Source organism: Dermochelys coriacea, chromosome 5 (genome assembly GCF_009764565.3).
Source record: "Dermochelys coriacea isolate rDerCor1 chromosome 5, rDerCor1.pri.v4, whole genome shotgun sequence".
Classification (NCBI taxonomy): Eukaryota; Metazoa; Chordata; order Testudines; family Dermochelyidae; genus Dermochelys; species Dermochelys coriacea.
The window spans coordinates 111,201,763-111,223,974 of NC_050072.1; the positions used below are offsets into that span (position 1 = coordinate 111,201,763).

General features: G+C 38.0%; 1 protein-coding gene across 30 annotated transcripts in view; it reads left to right on the forward strand.

Moving 5' to 3' along the window:
- The window catches only part of CCDC171 (coiled-coil domain containing 171), a 269,930-nt gene that overhangs the window by 220,613 nt on the left and 27,105 nt on the right, over window positions 1-22,212 (forward strand). For 27 of the 30 annotated variants that reach the window (XM_043514804.1, XM_043514806.1, XM_043514814.1 and 24 more), the window contains one exon: window positions 7,591-10,147. The exons of 2 other annotated variants lie outside the window; for them this stretch is intronic. In XM_043514804.1, the coding sequence (XP_043370739.1) occupies window positions 7,591-7,800 (210 nt within the window). In that variant the 3' untranslated portion in view covers window positions 7,801-10,147. Of the gene's footprint in view, window positions 1-7,590; window positions 10,148-22,212 lie in introns of those variants that run through there. One more of the 30 variants, XM_043514815.1, reaches the window with a different exon arrangement.

The following is a 22,212-nucleotide window of genomic DNA, read 5'->3' on the forward strand; positions in this document are numbered from 1 at the left end:
ATGAAATATTTTGTCTGCTAAAATATATTAAATCTTATTTTTGATTATTTTTTTAAGCAGAGCTTATAGTTGGTAATTCCACTCAGCATATAAAATGCTAGAGCATGCTGAGGGTAAGATAATAATGATTGTTTCCAGATAATTACCTGATCATAAAAACTTCTGTAAGCATAAAAGGAAATTCTCAAGTAATGGAAAAACTACTTAGAAACTATTGGCTAGCAGTTCCAAAAGAAGAAAGTGTGATGTGTACCTTTCTAATATGTAGTGAGTTGGCAGCTACTGAATTGTTGTCTCTGACAACAACTTGTTTGTTGGAACCAGGAAGAAATGCTGACAATGATGATTTATACTGCATGTTACTATGTTACTCCTTTGTTTGTTACAGAACACCAATTTGAGGCCTACTGCATCAGTATATAGAGTTGTGAAACCACTAACCTGGGAAAGAAACAGTTATTGTTGGCTAGTATACTTTCTTGCTCTGGAAAAGTTTGCTAACTCTCATTACGTTAGAGTGGCACCCAGTAGCAGAGCTTTCCCATTTTAAGTGCCAGATTTTAGACTTTTCATCACTTATGTTTTATGTATTTCATCCAGAGTGAAAATGGCTCCTTTAAGCTACTTCTAACAGCAAAGAGACCCATAGCAGCATCCTGAAAGCCTAGAGTGATTTCAATCATGTAGCAAATAAGCAACTCTATGCTGGAAACAGCTGTGTTTGAAAGTAGTTTTGCATGATCTAAAATCTTGGAACCCTTTAGCAGGACCAAATTCTGTTTCCCCACAGAAATGCTTCCAGAAAGATTCACAAATAAGGACTGTCCACATTAGACTTTTCTTTCCCTTCTCTCTTCTTATACAAATTCCCATTGTTCCTACACGTGGTAGGAACAATGGCATAAATGCTAGTGAGACCTGCCTCTCCAGTATTTTAACCACTATATCACCTTTCTCAGAGATTTTATTGACAACATTGCTGTTAAAATGCCAGTGAAAGCCACTGACACTACATTACACTAGTACTCCTGCTGTTTTTACCGCCGGTGGAGTTGGTAGCAAAAATGGAAAATCTCAAAGAGAAAATGTCCAATGTAGATAAAACCAGACAGTGTGCTCCTAAAATAGTCCTATTGTGTGTCATCCCTGCACCATAGTCTACCCAGTAATGGCTTGTCTCCCAATCTAGATTATTTCTCTGCATGGGGATAGAATAAATCTAGTTGCCATTGCCAGGTCAGGCATCAACTGTGCACAAATATGTAGACTATGTCCTATGACTCCTAGTAGCCCTGTAGCACCCTGCTTTTCCTCCACAGATATTTGGAGAAGCTGGAATCAGTGCAAGAAGTTTCTGCCCAGTGCTACCTCACTACCTTTGACTGTTTTCTGGCAGACAACTTTGTATCCCAGGCATCCCATAATTTGCACCTTAATCTCTTTTCAGGCAGATGTGACTCTATGGCTGAGCAAATTCCATAAAATCTACCTTGTGATTTAATGTTGGGCATGTCAATTACATCTTCATCAGTCACCTAGCACAGACAGGACAACGGACCTTAACTAATTCTTATATTGTTACATGTACTTATAACTTTGGTATCGCTCTTCCTCCAGCCCCCATCTCACTCCTAACTCTAACTCCAATCTTCTTTCTTTCTGCATGCCTTGGTCTCATTTGCTATCATTCCAGTGTTAAAGATAAATATTTTGAGGACTTGTCTTCTGAGTGGTCTGATGATATAATGATGTATTATGCACTTGCCTTGGACTTTAGAATTACTTACGCTGATGGTTGTGCATGCTGAGCTGTTAAAAATTTAATAACATGAAATAAAAACATTGTGCCTTATTTTCAGAGGAGCAGGGTAGTCGCATCTCCCATCAAACTCAGTCACAGCTGTGGGTGCTCAGAACCTTGAAAATCAGGCCTGCTACTTACAATTCAGGAGTCCTAAATCGTGGAGAATCGGGCAAACAGGATTTTTAATGGTGTTTTAGTGTTCCTATTTTTATTGCATCTTGTTACTGGATTGTAGTCATTGCATTTTAAAAGAGAAAATTTTTACAGCAGTTTTGGACAGTGAAAATTAATGATACAAAATCAAATATTAGAAGGAAGTATTGGTGTAATACATTGCACAAGAATGGAAAGAAATGAAAAAGTGCAGGGTGGTATAAAAGCAATGCATAATGATGGGGATTGTGGTACAGTAAGATTATCCTTGCATAGACTTTGAGGGTTGAAACTATCCTGACTGATTTGTGAGCTCGCTCTAGTTATACCACCGTGGCTTAACAACCATGTAAAAGAAGCAGTGAGAGATAAAAAGGCATCTTTTAAAAAGTGGAAGTCAAATCCTAGCATAAACACTCCCAAATTAAATGTAAAAACGTAATAAGAAAAGCAAAAAAGGAGTATGAAGAACAGCTAGCCAAAAACTCAGAAGGTAATAACAAAATATTTTTTAGGTACATCAGAAGCAGGAAGCCTGCTAAAACCAACCAGTGGGGCCCCTGGCCGATCGAGATACAAAGGAGCATGTAAAGATGATAGTCATCGCAGAGAAACTAAATGAATTCTTTGTGTTAGTCTTCACGGCTGAGGATGTTAGGGAGATTCCCAAACCTGAGCCATCTTTTGTAGGTGACAAATCTAAGGAATTGTCACAGATTGAAGTATCACTAGAGGAGGTTTTGGAATTAATTGAGAAATTTAACAGTAACAAGTCACCGGGACAGATGGCATTCACCCAAGAGTTCTGAAAGAACTCAAATGTGAAATTACGGAACTATTAACTATGGTTTGTAACCTGTTCTTTAATTCAGCTACTATACCCAATGACTGGAAGATAGCTAATGTAACGCCAATATTTAAGAAGGGCTCTAGAGGTGATCCTGACAATTACAGACCGGTAAGTTTAACGTCAGTACCAGGCAAATTAGTTGAAAAAATAGTAAAGAATAAAATTGTCAGACACATAGAAGACCATAAATTGTTGGGCAAAAGTCAACATGGTTTTTGTAAAGGGAGATCATGTTTTACTAATCTATTAGAGATCTCTGAGGGGGTCAACAAACATGTGGACAAGGGGGATCCAGTGGACATAGTGTACTTAGATTTCCAGAAAGCCTTTGACAAGGTCCCTCACCAAAGGCTGTTATGTAAATTAAGTTGTCATGGGATTAGAGGGAAGATCCTTTCATGGATTGAGAACTGGTTAAAAGACAGGGATCCAAGGTTAGGAATAAATGGTAAATTTTCAGAATGGAGAGGGATAACTAGTGGTAGTCCCCAGGGGTCAGTCCTAGGACCAATCCTATTCAACTTATTCATAAATGATCTGGAGAAAGGGGTAAACAGTGAGGTGGTAAAGTTTGCAGACGATACTAAACTGCTCAAGGTAGTTAAGATCAAAGCAGACTGTGAAGAACTTCAAAAAGATCTCACAAAACTAAGTGATTGGGCAACAAAATGGCAAATGAAATTTAATGTGCATAAATGTAAATGCACATTGGAAAAAATAACCCCAACTATATATACAATATGATGGGGGCTAATTTAGCTACAACTAATCAGGAGAAAGATCTTGGAGTCATCATGGATAGTTTTCTGAAGACGTCCATGCAATGTGCAGCGTCAGTCAAAAAAGCAAACTGGATATTAGGAATCATTAAAAAAGGGAGAGAGAATAATACATGGTATTATTAATCCATGGTACACCCACATCTTGAATACTGCATACAGATGTGGTCCCCTCATCTCAAAAAAGATATACTGGCATTAGAAAAGGTTCAGAAAAGGGCAACTAAAAAGATTAGGGGTTTGGAACGGGTCCCATATGAGGAGAGATGAAAGAGGCTAGGACTTTTCAGCTTGGGAGACTACGGGGGATTTGATAGAGGTATATAAAATCATGAGTGGTGTGGAGAAAGTGAATAAGGAAAAGTTATTTACTTGTTCCCATAATATAAGAACTAGGGCCACTAAATGAAATTAATGGGTAGCAGGTTTAAAACAAATAAAAGGAAGTTGTTCTTCACTCAGCGCACAGTCAACCTGTGGAACTCCTTGCCTGAGGAGGTTGTGAAGGCTAGGACTATAACAGGGTTTAAAAGAGAACTGGATAAATTAATGGAGGTTAAGTCCATTAATGGCTATTAGCCAGAATGGGTAAGGAATGGTGTCCCTAGCCTCTGTTTATCAGAGGGTGGAGATGGATGGCAGGAGAGAGATCACTAGATCATTACCTGTTAAATTCACTCCCTCTGGGGCACCTGGCATTGGCCACTGTCGGCAACCAGGATACTGGGCTGGATTGACCTTTGGTCTGACCCAGTATGGCCATTCTTACGTTCTTATAGATTTTACTGTTACAATTGAAGATAAACAATATACTGTACAACATGCTTCACTATGATAGTAGGTATTCTTTAGTTATCCATCTGTACCACCAACACATACATATAGGCCACCAATCCCAAATTGTGTGTATTATTCCACAAGTATTTAAATATTAAAACCTGATGTCAGTGTGATGCCATTGCATATGTTGACATCGCTAAATAATTTCATATATAAGGATGTCACACATGACAGTATTATCGTGTTCCCACACAGTGTCATATGTAGTAATATCAATTCAGTAAAAATTATTTTAAATTTTGGGAAAATCAACTAATTTTTCATGGGGCGATCTCTAAAATAGGATCAAAGCCTAATCAGAGAGGAGTTATGAAAGATAATCAACTTAATGTCATTTTTTAAAAGCCTTTTTGCTTGCGTATGACTAAAATATGGCTTTGATTTTAAGTATAGTTTATAATGCAATTATTTCATAAAATGGACTAACACTTAATATTTTCTTGTTTGGAAGAACATATTTTAAAAAGTTAGGCTTTCAAACTTGGGAAAATGGCTCAGAGACATGCCTAATTACTATTTTTCAAAAGCATTTTGAATTAATATTTTTCTTAGGCACATTGTATCCTAAAAATATATTTACCTGACCTTGTGTGACATTTTAGATGGAATCATTTACAACTGACTGAGTAAATAAAAGTGCTATGCTAAAGATTTACCTGAATAGACCTCTTATTTCAGGTATATAATTCCCTTTCTAAAAATTACCTACGCATATATTTACATGATAGATTATCATCAGAGCTCCTGCCCGGCCATTTCAGTTTGTCATCTTAATAATACACATTTTTTAAAAATGTCTAAATACATATAGACTGCAATGGTTTCGAAAGAGGTTTGTTGGGGAAATAACTTTAAATTTCATGCGTTTGTACACCATGGTATTTCATAATGGTTTTAATTTATACCAGTTTAATTTTTTTTACAGTTCCATGAACTACTAGTTTTTTATTTGTTGTAAATTTATATAATAATATAGATTCAAACCAGTTCAAATAGCAGTGAAGATTTTTTTACATCAGTCAAATGACTATAAAATTTTATTTCCACCCTATTCTGTGAATATCATTCTGCACTAGCTTTGTATGAGGTGCAGCATAGGATCTGGATAACTAAAACAGACCTTTCCCCCCCGCCAACACTGAAGCTTTTACTGTAACCTAGTTTATTGACTTGCTGCCAATCATTAAGTTTCATACATTTTTTGTGCATCTCTCAAAGGAAACCTGATTTCCCAACTCCTTACTTGGGATTTGGATCTTAAAAAAAAAAAAAAAAAAAAAAGTCTGGGGGAAAAAACAACTGTGAGAATACAGTTGTAGCTAGTGATTTTTAATCAATATGATAGTTCCATTAATTGAGACATGGAAACCAGTGCATACTGATCTGTTAAACAGGCTGCTCTTCAATATTTGTCACCCATTGGGCAACTTGTTTACAGTTTATTTTTGGTGATTTCATTTCCTTAAACACAGAAAACAGTCTTTTCAGAATGATGCAGTGTATTCTTATGCTTTGTTTTGGCAAAAACACTGTATCAAAACAAATAACAGAATCTCTGTAAACAGCATGAAGAATTCTACTTTTGGATTTCATATACATTTTATTTTCTATTTTGATTTATGTTTTAAGCTAATTAAAATAAACTTAAAATATAAAACTGCTAATTGGTACAATAGATTGAAATTAGACCTCCATAAAGGCATCAGATTGTTAGTTACAAATACAATAAAGTTTTATTATGGCCTCAGTCCTACAAAATCAGAGTAAAATGGGACTGAAATGCCAGGGGTGGTGCAGATCAATATTTGCTAGCGCTATCGGTTAACTCACCTTTATAACCACCATAGTGTAGCAACACATAAGGTACTACTTCATTTTAAATACCTCCTTGCATTTGAAGGAGATTTGAACCTGCTTCCATATTGGTTCTCCTTGAAGGTCCAGCTTAAACCTTGCTGATTTCAGTCAGCCATAAGATAGCTTGTAGAGTATCAGGAAATCAAAAGAATCAACATCAAAGAAATTGCTGAACTAGGTGTTAGATGCAACCATTGATTTTTTCTTCAACAATAGTAACGGGGGGAGTGGGGAGGGGAGTGGAACCCTCTCTCTGTCTGTCTCTCTCTCATATATATATATATATATATAAGAAAAAATAAATCTCAGGACCAGAAAAAATTCTGCATCAGATTTTGAAAGCTTATGGATCATGGAAGTTTAGTAACATTAACCATTAGAACTCTGGCATTTTTTCAAAATGCTAATCATGGATATTTAGGAGAACACAAACACCTTTTCCTAAAAGAAAAAAGTTAAGAAAACTCAATAGCATATTGCACTTTTGTCCTTTAATGGGCCATTTTAATCACTGCATATAATGCTGTGGACAGTGCAATGGCTAATTTCAGTATGCTTAAGCGTACCATACATGGAATCTTTGACATGCAAAAATGGGAAGAGGGAAAACCACAAAAGTTGCTTTAAGGGAATATTTGGAATTCTACTGCTATACACTACCATTTATATCGATATGAATGAGCTCTGATGGTAACATTGACTTTATATATATATATATATATATATATATATATATATATATATATATATGAATCACATTCTCAAATATTAATCACATTTCCAAACAAGGCACTTTGAGCATGTATTTTATGATGATTTTATGATCCAACAAATGTTAAAAGAATAAAAAGAAAAGTTTGATTAAGTTACAATAAAATATGGTTAAAAATGAAAAAGCATATGGACGAAAATGAGGATTCTTCCCAATACGGTGTCATGGGGAGAGTAAGTTAAGGTATTTATCAAGAAAAAAATACCTCTTAATGTCATTTCTAATGTAAGATTTCTAGCATTACAAATGGTAAATAGGTACTGAACATATGCAAAATTCTTTAGACTGTGGAAGCTGATGTTCCCTAATGATCAGTACTCGTGCAAAGTGCTTCATATGAAGCTCTCTGCTGCTGCTTACCAAGGGTTGAATTACCTGGCAAAGTAATATGCATTTTTAATAAATTAATAAAACAAAAAAGAACTAGCACATAAATGTGTGAAGGACAAACTGAAATTATTTCTGCTGTATTTATTGATGTTGATTGGTCCACAATAAGTGTGTGTGGTTTTTGTTTTTTTAAACTTTATTCCAGGAATCACGAGACAGTTCAAACGTCCCCATGGCTTCAAGATCAGCACTTCAGCCCGACCAGAGCTGTATCCCAGATTTTTTGCCATTGCAAGCTGAGGCAGATACATCTTGCAGGTCTATACACAACAGATCCCATTCTCAGTCTTCATCCTATTCCTCTGCCCTCAACATCTCAGCCAGCACCAAAAGAACAATACAGAATGGCTTTTAAGACTTTGTATTAACTTTATGAGGAAAAATTGTATAAATTTTAAATGATGCAATTAAAATGATATTTTATTGGGCTATCTTACCTTTGAATTGTGCTTTAACATGTGGCACTAATTTTTACATTTGTTTGAAAACGGTGAGTGTCTGTTCATACATCCATGTTTCTGTACTTCTCATTCCTGGTGTAGTGAACCAGTCCAGGTTTTTTTGTTTGTTTTTTTAGTTTTATTTATCACAGTTGCTCATTTTTATGTAATTTTTAAATGTTAAAGAATGACACATTTTGGGTAATTTTTTTCAGACTTAAAAAAAATCAATAAGCCATTTTAGTCTCTATCTATCAAAGTTGTTTCATACTTGTCTATTTTAAATCAGGACTGCAATACTTTAATAGGATTGAGAGAGCTATTTGAAATGTATGCCAATGATTCCTGTCATTTCATGGCAGCCCTGCCATGGTTCACTGAGCCCCCTCTTCTCTCTTGTCAGCTCAACTGAAGACAAGCATTTAGTTGCAAACTTTAAGCAGGTTGTACAAAACAGAAATGATGTGACTGCTTCTCCTCCTGCACAATAATGTCACTCCTGGTCAATGTGAGAAGGTCAGGTTGCTCCTACATGATACCACTTGCCCATTTGAACAAGTTAAGTTAACTGCTGAATCTGGTCCCTGCAGGCGTTGAAAACTCATCCTTTTATCAAGTCTGCATTTGATGAGAAAGTAGAACAATTGTGCAGGGAGGATTTCTGATGACATGTTTATGTACTTTATAAGGACAGTTCCCAAACTGTTGCAGGTAATATATTTAGTTTAATCTGAAATACTTTAAAGTAATGGCAGTTTTGACCTTCAAAATAGACTCCTTTTTTGTTGTTGTTGGTAGGACCCAAGAGTGACGCCCATCTTTGATGCTGACAGAATTTAAAGCAAAGCCATTGCCCTGCATTTTCTGCCTTATAGCACACAAAAGTAAAATTGTATGTCAGGCCGAGATGTCGGGGAGCTGACAAGATGCCCCAGTGACATTTCAGCTGGAAAGAGCAAGTGTCTTGCAACCAAGTGGTCAAATATCAAATAATAGGTCAAGCAGGAAGGAGCTGAGTTCTAACCACAAAGAGGTTTCTGGTAACTTACTTGACAAGCTTTTGGGTGCTTTGTGGCTTGACAAAGTGATGTTCTGTTGGGTATCGCTCGACAGACTGTTCTTTATCGCTTTCAGAAGATCAGACATTGACATTGATTAAACTCTTTAACCCTTAAAGGTTACATTCTAGCATCTTGCTTCATTGTGAGTGAAGAACAAAAGACAATTTATAATATACTATTTGTTTTTGTATTAATCACCAACTCCCTAGTGCTGTTAACATTTGATGTGCTATGTAGTTTTTGACAAAGAGATTGAATGCAAAATCTATATATTAGATTGTTTCTCATTGTGGACCAGTGATACATTATAAAAATAACATTATGGAATTTGTCATTTCTTGTGCTATGTTAAAAGTAACATTTGATTCTAAGAATTCTGACTACTGAAATGTTCTTTATTATTTTGCCTGGAAGATATTTGCATACATAATACACACATCGTAAGAAAAATCATGCAAATTCCCATTTTCTCTTCAACCAAGGACTCTACTAGGTTAGAGAATTTTGAAACCCACTAGCAAGTTTTCAAGTATTTTTGATTTTCAACTCCCTTATTTACATGTGCATCTCCAGGCACTTTGGGGTAGATCCACACAAACATAATATCTGAGCTGTTTTTATTTTCAAAAATACTGATATAAAAAGTATCTTTTCTTTACGATGTGTTTGGCTTAGATCGCTCTATTCACTTTGTAAGACTCAGCTTCCCTCCTTCCTAACCATGACTATTCCTAGTAAAAGTATTGAAAATGCCTTACATTTTTCTTATATATGTAATGTCAAATTATACTTGCGTGTAGAGTGACATAATCCATTTCACTGAGCATTTGTTATATCTATTGTGTGCACATGATTTATATGTGTATGCTTACTTTTAAAAATAGTACCATTTGAGAGGTGTCCGTCTGAGATATACTGTGCATAAACTCTTTGGTACATGAACTCATTAATGGCTCAATAATCAATAATCTGGATCATCAACAGGAAAATGCTGCTGCATTGCTCGTCAGGTTTATAAAAAAAGCTTTCATGACCAAGTGAGAAATTCTAAAGGACCAGAAAAGATCCTGCTTGGGCAGATCTCACCTAAGAGGGTTGCAAAAAGAGAAGTTGCCTCCATGGCATTCCTTTCTTCCCCTCTCTGGGAACACTCTGGAACCCACTGTGTTGGGACTCCATGCATTTGGAGGCAGTGAGAGGGGAAAAAAATTTCTCAAATATGTCCATCCATAGCCAATATCCTAGGTCTATCACAAGCTGATTGTAGGCCAGAATATAGGTCAGAAGTGGCCTGGGATAGTGGTGGATAAATGCTTGTTTGCCACCACAAATTTCATCTACAAGCTGCATTGCTACTATTTGATTCACTAATTACATGAAACTGCTACGAGAGATTATGAGCCTGTGTGGTCTCAAATGCTAGCAATATGTAGATGACACCCCTCTCCGTTTGTTATTCACATCATAGGCAAACACCAACACTGCCCATTTATCCTGTAGCTGTGTGAGGAGGAGCTGGCTGAAGCAAGGTAGGCACGGGGAAACATTTTAAAGTGCTTCTTATCACTGTTCATATTTCTTTCAGTTGAGGATGCCAGCAATGCCCCTCTGCCATGTACATTGGCCAAACCGGACAGTCCCTACATAAAAGAATAAATGGACACAAATCAGACATCAGGAATAGTAACATACAAATGCCAGTAGGAGAACACTTCAATCTTCCTGGACAGTCTGTAACAGATTGGAAAGTAGCTATACTTGAACAAAAAAACTTCAGTAACAGACTTCAAAGAGAAACAGCAGAACTAAAATTCATTTGCAAATTTAACACCCTGATCGAATTGGCCCTGTCAGCACTGCTTCTCCACTTGTGAGGTAACTCCCTTCTCTTCATGTGTCAGTATATTTATATTTGCATTGGTAATTTTCACTCCATTCATCTGAAGAAGTGGGATTTTTACCCACAAAAGCTTATGCTCAAATAAATCTGTTAGTCTTTAAGTTTCCACCGGACTCCTTGCTGTAAATTGTTAATGTACATTATGAATGTGTATTCTCTGGCAAGGCGCTCAGGTAGCATGATGATGGGTATGATGGTAGAACTGATCAGAAATATCTTCTGCTCTCTAACCCCTCACATTTTGCAAAGAATCCAGGTGACTGCTAATGGCAGCATAGCTTCTGCAGCAGCCATGTGCCTATGGGGAGGAGCAGCACAGATGGGCTGACATTTCCCTACCCAACATATTCCCAGGATCCGCTTGCTCCCAACCATAAGAAGCAATTTGAAGGACACTCCGCAAGGCTCATCTCAGCAAATTTCACAGTCCATGAAATTGATTGCAGGTATTGCCTTAGAGAGATACAATTTACCCCCAAGTGCTTCTATGCCATCTTTTTTCCTGGGTTTTTAGCCCCCTCCCCCCTTGTATTTATTTATAAATGTACACTTGCAAGTTCAGCACAAACTTTACTATTAGTCAAGATGATATGTAATAATGGGAGTCGTCTCCAATGCTGGAATAGACCTTGGAACTCTTCACCAAGTCAGATCCTTAAATAGTGAACTTGAGTCACTCTCTTGTCTCAAGGGCTCTCAACTCTAAACTTTGTAATATGCAACCTCTTCATGAATTTGGTCAGTTTGTGCAGTTGGTCACTTATATCAGTAGCTGATCATACTGCTATCCTGTCATTGTTTACAGTCTGTCTGTTTTCCATATGAACCTTTATGTTCAATGGTATAACTTACTTCACAGAAAATTATTTTATCTGACTTTTAAAGTATGAAGTTGCTACATAGTTGTCAGTTATTTAGCAGTAAACAAGCCAGGTATACTAGATTTTTTGCACTTTATGAGCACAGTTACTTCTGAATGTTGAAGCCTTTGTGAGATATTTCCATATAAAACTGAAGTTTTGTTATACAAGAATCTGTCTGATACCATTTTAATACCCCAACCTTGCAACAGGATCTGCACAAGTGAATCCTTGTAACTGAATGGAGTCCTGTGGAACTCAGTGGCTATGGATTCCAGGGTCCTACATGGATCTACTTGCAGTATCCAGGACCATTGGAAATATGGTTCAAGGAATATTCTATTTCATACAGTTTTATCTACTGTAGTCAAAGATCCTAATTTTTTAAAAAAAGTTTTATTACTTTAGTCTTTAAACCAGTTCTTTATTGGTAATTCACTGTGGCATTTCTGAAGTGCATTAGGCTACCATTTTTTTATTTCAAGTGCCATATGACAGATAAAGTGGCACAAGCAAATAAAAAGACTATGCAAAAATTTCTTTAGAATCATCTTCTTGAGAGAGAGGTCTGGATACAGGGGACAGTTTTCAGGTTCCCACTGTTTATTCACTACTTGTATGTTTTCCCTTGCTTTTATACAACTCCATGGCATAGGTGTTAAATTGGCATTTTCCGTCTTACATCATCAGCATTTGTGTAGCTCTGTTATGTCTGTGATTAAGGGTTGGTTTGTTTGAAGTTCAATAAAAATCATGAATCAAGAAATAATATACTTCAGACTTAGTGTTTTTATATAGGTTTCAGAGTGTTGGTATGTATTCGCAAAAAGAAAAGGAGTACTTGTGGCACCTTAGAGACTAACAAATTTATTTGAGCATAAGCTTTCGTGAGCTACAGCTCACTTCATCGGATGCATTCAGTGGAAAATACAGTGGGGAGATTTATATACATAGAGAACATGAAACAATGCCCCTCTCATGTACATTGGTCAAACTAGACAGTCTCTACGTAAAAGAATAAATGGACACAAATCAGACGTCAAGAATTACAACAATTAACTTAGGCTTGAATAGAGACTGGGAGTGGATGGGTAATTACACAAAACTATTTCTCCATGTTTATCTTCCGCCCCTCCCCTCTCCCCCCCTCAGACCTTCTTGTCAACTGCTGGAAATGGCCCACCTTGATTATCACTACAAAAGTTTTGTCCCCCACCCCCGGCTCTCCTGCTGGTAATAACTCATCTTAAGTGATCACTCTGGTTACAGTGTGTATGGTAACGCCCATTGTTTCGTGTTCTCTATGTATATAAATCTCCCCACTGTATTTTCCACTGAATGTATCCGAAAGCTTATGCTCAGATAAATTTGTTAGTCTCTAAGGTGCCCCCAAGTACTCCTTTTCTTTTTATAAAATTTCTTAAACAATATTCAGCCATTTCAAATTATTTTTTTACCAATACATGGTAAAACAGCAATAATACCATGATTGTTACAGCTGCAAATTAACAATAAGCAGTAACAGAGGAAGCCTGATCCTGCAAACCTTTATGTAATACCTCTCATGGGCACCACCTTTTCTCTGGCTGACATACCTGCAATCAGTCTTTTCAAGGGGTGGCACCCACCACTCATGGGGAGCCCCCTTGGTTGGTGGGGTGTGAGCCTGCTTTTGCTTTCAGTTCTTATATCAGGGTGACACCCGCCTCTCGCAAGCACCCCTAGCTGATAATTCTCTTGATGGATCTTCAGCATCTCAGCCCTCCGGCCAAGCTGCATAAACTGTCCCTGCTTCCGGGGTATACAGTCCCAAGTTCTTATCACGGCCCTGATACGAGGCCGTAGTTCTTAGGCTTATTCTAGAGGAGCTGCCTTCTTCAACCACTCAGTCAGGACCCATCTCGGTACCTGCAGCTGGTGGTGTTTCAGCAGGCCTCCCTGGGCTCAGTCTTCAACCAGACCAGCAGGGCCCATCTCGGTACCCTCACTGGCCTGCACAGGTTCGGTGCTTAGTCCCCTGGGCTCAACCTTTTCACTCTCTGACCTTCCGCTGGTCCTGCTGCTTTTCCCGCCAGCCAGGCGCCCCGTCTTCAGCAGCCTTCCCTGGACTTCAGTCCTGTCCACAGCGAGCTGCCCACAGTATTGCTGCTCCATCAGTCTATCCTCAAGCTCTACACTGCAACTGAACTTCTCTGCTCTGCTGCTTGTCTTATATAGGGCCCTTTTGGCCACAGACTGGCGGCTCCATCAGCCCCTCTGGCCGCTCCTCTGCAGCCACTCTAGGCTGCGTGGAGAACTTCTCTCTGCTCTTTTCTGGGACAGGATGATGCAGGGCCGCGAGGCCCTTTGGACCTAGTCCACCCTGCCACACCATACTAACCTGAATAGTGTATATTGATGCACATGTTTGAAGTTAAGCCAATGCTTTCCTGAATTGAAGGCACAGTGCTCAGCACTGGCAGGACTGGCCTATTATGAATACTGCCCAAAGTTCTGTTAAACTGTAGGATGCTGTTGGCACAAATTGAGGGTCAGTGCAGACCTGCTATCCAGACCTGATTCCATAACATGCCAATAGCACATTTTATTTTTTATTTAATAAAAAGCCAGCTACAACCACCAAACCTTCATTCTTGTAATAGTTACTAATCCGAAAACTCCAAAAAGCAAAGAAATTCAGAGTTTAGTTTGAAACTCTGTTCTTCTTACCTCTTACCGGTATGTGGAGGTTAATAATGGTAGAGTGACCTCATACATATGATTATATTTGTGTGTGTTGCAACATGTGAGCAACTCTAGGTAAATCTTACTTTTAGTCTCCACTCTTAACTGATGTGCCGATGTGGGCTTAAGTCAAATGCTTAGAGGTATACATTTTTGAAACTGACCTTAATGAGTGTCATGCAGCTAAAACCCTGCAGTTGTTTTAAAATGTCAGGGGTTAATGATATTTGAATGCAGTATTTGGTGGTTTAATTGAGTCATGCTTCATTGTCTTTTACTGCACATTAATGCCAATGAAACAATGATTGTTGACAGAGAGTCCCCTTCAGTGAAGCATCCACTGACCCATTGTGCTTCTATATAGAACGATACTGCAGGAAAGCAAAGGGTCTTAGGCTGCTTGAAGAAGAATCTGATATAGTCTAAGTGATAACTAGCATTCACTATATTTTGTGAGGAACTATGGAGTAGGCTGTGCTTTCTACATAGCTCTTGACTCTGTGTTTTCAGTCTGCCTTTTGAGCTAGTGATGGAGTTCACAGGATAATGTTGGTGGGTTTTTATATACGTGCATTAACCCAGAGACTTAGTGAGGAGTGTGTTTGATACATTAATAAATAAACTTTGAAAAGTGAAAAGCAAACTTAGAATTCAGGTTGAATATAGGAGCGCCTTCTTGTAGCTTTTGTAAATTTGCCTTAGGTCTTGCCTGTGGCCTTTCATCTTGCTTTTTTAATGGACACAGAATAATTTGTCTTCTTTTTCACTGTCCTCTTCAAATGCATAACTTATTTTCATCTATCATAACACCCTCACATGACATGGCAATGGAAGTTACTATGGCTAGGAAAGGTACTGAGAACACCACAATTTGGTGTTCACTGAGACTGCTCACCCCACTAAATATAGACTGGTGATGGAAGCAGGCCTGTTCAGGGGGGCTGAGTGCACATAAAGTGGCTCACAGATGAGCTCTCTGTGAACATCCAGACCAACTGAGGGAGTCAAGGATGGTCTAGCAATTAGAACTGTGGAAACTTGGGGTCTTTTCCTGGTTCAGTGACTATCTCACTGGGAGACCTCGGGCAAGTCACTTAGGCTGAAATTTTCAAATGTGGGTGTCTTAAGTCAGGTAACTAATGAATGGCCTGATTTTTCAGAACTTCCACTGGAGCAATGGGAGTTGAAGCTGCTCAGCACCTCTGAAAATCCAACTGCCTATGGATTTAGGGCCTAAATTTAGGTACCAATATTTGAAGCTTTGGTCTTAACCTCTCTGCCTCAGTAAAATGGGGATAAATAATCCCCACTTTAATAAAAGGCCCTTGAAATGCTGGAATGAAAGTTATTGTAAAAGTGCAAAGTGCTATCATTTCATATACCAATGTGACTGTGTGGAATGACATGTAATGATACTTATGTAAATTCTATGAAGGTATGGAAGTTTTTCTACAAGGCACCTACAAGCTATTCTACATGTTTGCTCTGGGTGGCTGAGGTACTATGAATATGTTTTAAATTTAAAGGATTAGCTCCTTTTTACTGTAGATATCAAATGAGATCTGCTGATTAATGCCTCTCTTTTGGAGAAGAGAAGACATCATTGCTGCTGAGATTTGGGCCCACTGAGAATAGTGTAGTCCATTAGATAAGGTGCTGAATTCTGAGCTAAGAGAACTGGGTTCCACTCCCATTTCTTCTACCGGCAGAATACTTTGCAACGCCTGCTACAAAAGTGCCAGGCAAACGCCTGTTCTCATTTTCTGGTGACATTGTAAATAAGAAGAGGGCAGTATGATTTCCTGTAAATGTAAACAAATTTGTTTGTCTTAGCAATTGGCTGAACAAGAAGTAGGACTGTGTGAACTTGTAGGTTCAAGTTTTACATTATTTTGTTTTTGAGTGCAGTTATATAACAAAAAAAAAATCTACATTTGTAAGTTGCACTTTCATGACAAAGAGATTGCACTACAGTACTTGTATGAGGTGAATTGAAAAGTACTATTTCTTTTGTTTATCATTTTTACAGTGCAAATATTTGTAATAAAAATAAGCACTTTAATTTCAATTACAATACAGAATACAATATAGATGAAAATGTAGAAAAACATCAAAAATATTTAATACATTTCAATTGGTATTCTATTGTTTAACAGTGCAATTAAAACTGTGATTAACTTTTTTGAGTTAATCGCGTAAATTAACTGTGAGTAATCGACAGCCCTAGAAATAATGTAATCCTACCAAAAAACCCCTCAAGAATGATATTCTCTAGTCTGTTCTCCTGCAAACTACTGAATGCAAAAAATCTAATCAAATGGGAATAATTTATCCAGTTTTCTAAAGCACTTTTTGAGATCCTCAGATGAAAAGTTGTATATGTCTGCAAAGATTAACATCATTATTATTATTATTATTATTGAATGCTCTGCAGTCAGTGAGTGCATTCTGGTTTAGTTGAAAATGCAAATTGTCTCCAGTGTGAAACATTCCCCTGCACAATGATGACTACATCAAATTCTTCATCAAGTATTTCTGGAGTATTTATTCATTTGGGCTAGCACTTCTGCGTCTGAATGGGTGGATGATCAGAGCACTGAAAAAGATGGGGAAATTGATAAACATTAGTACTAGTACTGGGATGTTAGATCTGTTAGGATTCCAAACAAATTACTTAAAACCTAAGGGAGAACACCGTGACTGATCTGATTTTAGATCTGTTTGCTATAAATTAAGATCAAAAGCTTCCAGTTTTCTACATAAGGAAAAATAAATTACCAGGTGTGATGTTTGGAGATCACCCAGACCAGCAAGGGATTTTGTCACCACTGCTCTGTAACCTTTCGTGTCTTTATGTTGGGTAGCTTTGGTTCAGATCCCGGACACCAGTAGCCTATTCACAAGGCTATCACCCTGCAAAAGTTATGACCCTGGCTTCCACAAGCCTAGTTACTTCTTGCAGGATGACATCAGCAGCCCTTCAAGTTTAGACTATCCCCAAATCCATCCTTCCTGAGTTCTTAACTATCAGACACACAGACTTTCTCCCTCTGGTTTGGCACCCCGAAGGCAGGAAACCGGCCACCCCCACTCCACCCCCATTATCTCACTTTGGCTCCCACACTCCACATAGTTTGCACAACAGAGAACTGCTTGGGTTAAAAATAAACAAAATGATTAGTAAATAGAGAAACCACAGATTCCAAGATGAAGTAGTAAGGGAAAGCAAACAGATACAAGTTACACAAATTCAACCTCAGGCTTTACACTTCTATATTACATAAAATCCTTTATCTAATGCAGTTACCTATTGCTTTTGAACAATTCCCAGCTTACCCCTAGCAATAGGAAGGACCCAGCATTTCACAGACAGCCATTGCCAAATAGCTGTCCCTCAGTTTCTGGAAGCAAAACTTCAGACACAAGCCTGCTTTTAAAAGGCTTTTTTTCTCTCCCCTCCCCCCACTTTAGTCCATATTGACTCATGTTTATTCAGAGTGTAGAAACCTTTTGATTGGAGAACTGGGGTGTCTCAATGTCTTTCCATTAACTTTAATGGTCCACCATTATCTCTTCCCACTGGATAGTAGGGTGTTACTTGGAGCTGGTTTCGTGTAAACACCTGTCTGGGGATGTGTTCCTCCTTGCTGTGAGGTATAATGGAAATTGTAGTACAGGTTATGGGCCCAGTTTTTGATACACGTAAATACAAAAATTCACAGAGTCTGTATGCACAGCTCCAAATGACCATCCAGTTCAGAACATTACAATATTTCATAAAAGACCTTTGTCAGTTTCATTTTTATATTACCATAATATAGTGTGCAAAGAATTGGTTCAACTGTTCATATTTGGGGTTTAAACCTTTTGTTCTCCCTTTGGGCATGTGGACCGTGATACGTTAACTGATGCACTCGCCATTTATTCTGCAGTAGGAATTTGTGTGCATCTTTCTCCAACAGTCCCCTGTGGATGGAAGGTCCTGACCAGGCTGTGAAAGAATAAGGCTTCATGAGTCATGTAATGCCATTCTCTTCAAAAGGAAAATTAGGTTCCTTCCACTCCCAGAGACAGCTAGTTTTACAGTGGGCCAAGCAGAACCAGAAGATTCTTCTTATTTCAAAAAAGCTGTTTCTCTCTCACGTACACACACAGCATGACTTTCCAAAGGGTACAGATTAAACAGTTGGGGTTATTTGAAAAAGTGTCTGAAGTCCTCCTCCTAGCGAGAAAGAATTGCTCTATAAAGATTTATAATTTGAAAGGGAGGAGTTTCTCCTTTTGGTGCTGGACAAAAAGACTTAGATTCTTTTAATAACTGAAATGTCTGAGTCTGTGAGAACCTCTCAAAAAGTTCACAGTAGTTAGTTCACCACATGAACTAGTAGAATACAAACTTATTTCTTTGAGCAGCTGCTACTCATCTTTCATGTTCATTAAAACATTTGGGCACTTGAAATCCAATTTAGAGATGGTGGATGTTATAGACATATCCTGGGCCTCTCTTTAGATTAACTCAGGAAGGCTAGTTGTAAATCTTGGTGCCACTAAGCTGAGATCAATGGAGTAAGTTCGACAGTGGTGTAACTGACACTAGAATTTGGGCCATTATCCTCAGGAAAGTGTTCACAGAAGTGTCTGCCAAGTTTTCATGCTGCTTTCCTTATCCTCGGTAATCTGTTTAGTTTCCTACTTCTCATTTTCTTTCTATCTGCTCCATTCCTTTTTCTCCCTCTCCACATCTCTTTTCTTTTCACTCTCAGGCCTTTGTCTCTGCTCCACCTCCCCCTACCCCCAACTCTTCATTTCTTTCTCCTCCCTCTTTTCCAAAATGAACACTACTTTAGTAAGAAGAGAGGAAGACGGTTCCAATGTGCGAATCCTTTCATATTCTCCAAACTGATCGTATCATAGAGCGGAGGTTGAAATATCCTGCGAGGCGTGTGATCTTGCCAAAATGTATCACAGACCTGACTCCCTAATGGTTCATGTTCTCACTGGCGTATAATAAATCAAATCTAAGTCATCTTTTAATATATTTTTCCACCTGACCTGCCTCATTTGAAATTTAAACTCTTAGCTGGGATTCAGCTACAAGATCCAAGTTGCATTTGTTTGGCCAAATTTCCTCTTAGTTACCTCACTGTAAACCCATTTACTTCAAATAGCTGTCTGATAATGTTGTAATAGAATTTCAGATCAGATGATCTTTTGGTAACTTGTCTAAGCTTATTTCTAAACAAGTGGTCTATTTGTTGATATTGTGAAGTACCTTGCTGAAAAGATTTATGTTCTTCCTCAGAAGATGCCATTACTCCTCCATCACTACACAAGTTAATTAAAAAAATAAATAAATAAAATATTTGCATATGAACCAGAAATTGGAAAAAATGGGTGCCTAGATTTTAGTGAAAGCAGTAGAAAAATGGAAATAATAAATTCAGTTCATGGAGTTTACAGAGTATTGTATACAGCAGAGGTTCTCAAACTTTTTTTTTTGTTCACAGACCACTTGAAAATTGCTGAGGGTCTCGGCGGATGACTTAATGATCTTTCCAAGTGTTGTTTGTGCTGTTAGCTAACTATTGTAAAGCGCTTTGGATAAAAGCGCTATATAAAAAAACCTATATAATAATTAAAGGTTTTTTGTTCTACAAATAAAAGCATGCATCTCATATTTTAATGAGTCTTACCTTTCTAAGGTGATGGATGTGCTCTCTCTTCCCTGCCGCAGCAGCCCCCAAGCTGGGGCTGGGAAGAACAGGGGGTCTCCCCTGCCATGGCAGCCACAGAGCTGGGGCTGGGAAAGAGGGCCATCTGTCCCAGGCAGCCACAGCCCTGGAGCTGGAGAAAGTCGCCTCTTTCTCTGGCCACCACAGCCCTGCACATCCCAATGCCCCCTCCCACCAACCCTCTCTTCCCCCCAAGACCAGCACATCACCTTACAAGTACACCTTCTCCAGGGTCCAGGCACCTAATTAGTGGAGCCACGCCTGCACGGCTCCACTAATTAGGTGGGTGACCTTTCATTTTTTTGTGTGCAGCTGTCCAGGTGCACGCCTCAGTGGGAGCTATCCGTGGACCATCTGAATGGAGCTTGGTCCACAGTTTGAGTGATGTGATGCTAGAGGTCTGTGATGCTAGAGGTAAGACAATCAGTCAAATAAGAAATTATAAAGGTAACCAAGAGATTTTAAAATATATGAGGTCTACATCCATAGCCAATATAATGCTCTTTCTTTTGGAAAAGTGGACATGGATTGAAATGTCCTGAAATTCTCTCCCTAAAGTGATTATTCTCCCTGAGAGAATCAAAGACTTTAAAGGATTTTAGGCACTGCTCCTAATTTATAAAGATTAGCTCATCCATTTGGGGAACTGTAAAATACCATGTGACTGAGGTCAGCAGTCCCATGGCTCAAATGCCAAATCACAGGCATCAAATAATAAAATTAATAGTTGCAGCAAACAGTTTGCAAAGAAGTCAGGAGCTAAAATTTTAACAAATGGTTCATCAAACAATTAAGAATAGCAAACAAATTTGCAGAATCTTTAACCTGTTTGCAGATAATTTGTGAATATAAAGAAGCACTAAATTAGCCAAATATATGATTCACTAGGAATTGTTTTCCTAGCTCTACCTATGACCTTACATATTTAATTTAATAAAAAGGATGAAGTGGAAATATTTAGCCAAAGTACATGAGCAACAATCTATGCCACATATGTATGAATAAGAGGGCAGAGCTAGGGCTGTTTGTGGAATATTAATTCTGAATTCCAGACTTTCAAACATTCGTTTTTTGGTAGATTTCTATTTAGAATTTTAACTGGCTTTTAAACATTTTTGCTAATAAGGTTGATAGCAGAAACATTTGATACGTCTTGAGAAGCTTAAAGACATATTAAAGCAGATTTTTTTCTGGGAATAGAAGTCTTTGTGTAGTTAAGAATTAGTATTGTATTTATCTCCTTTCCTTTTCAAAGTCAAAGAAGTATAAGAACACGGGGGACATTTTAAAAAGAATTCTGTTATCTTCATATTATTGGCTAAATGGGATGTCTCTACACTTGTTAGAAAGACACTCTAGAAGTAAGTGGTGAACAAGAATGGATAATTTAACACATGGATAAAAGTGGAATTTATAGAAACTGCTGATGTTCAGAAAATGAAAGTGCTGATAATAGCAATTAATGATCGTGAAGTCTGCTACTCTGTTCTGTGAGACTTTAAAACCATTTCTAAAAAGGGGAGAAGATTAAAATACGTATTGATTGGCTGATGGGCAAAAGGTAAGGTTTAAAAGCAAAGAATTGACCAATATGTATTATATTAATTAAGTTCTTCTCATCATTGTGAATAAACAAGAGCTGATAACCTGCATCTGTACATTCCTGAATTGATTCCAGATTGAGTGTACTTCAAAGATCTAATGCCATGTAAGCTGGAAATCTTCAGAAGGAGATTTTTCGGCTGCACAGTTTACCTCCTAATTTTGTTTTGTTTTGTTTTGTTTTACTTAGTTAGCTTGTATGTAGTGCATTGTGGCAGAAGTGATGTGACATAATAGCAGGCTTAGAAATCTGAAAGTTTGCCAGAAAAAATCCACTTGGTAACCAACTTCCCTCCCATGAACACATATGAATAGGAAAAGCCACATCTGCTGGAAGTCAGAAATGAAAAGGTGAAGATGGGTGAGGGATAAGCCTGCAATTGTGGAGTTGGCAAGGAATTTCTGAGATTTGGGGATAGGGTAGGGCTCCAGAGTCAGGACTCATAAA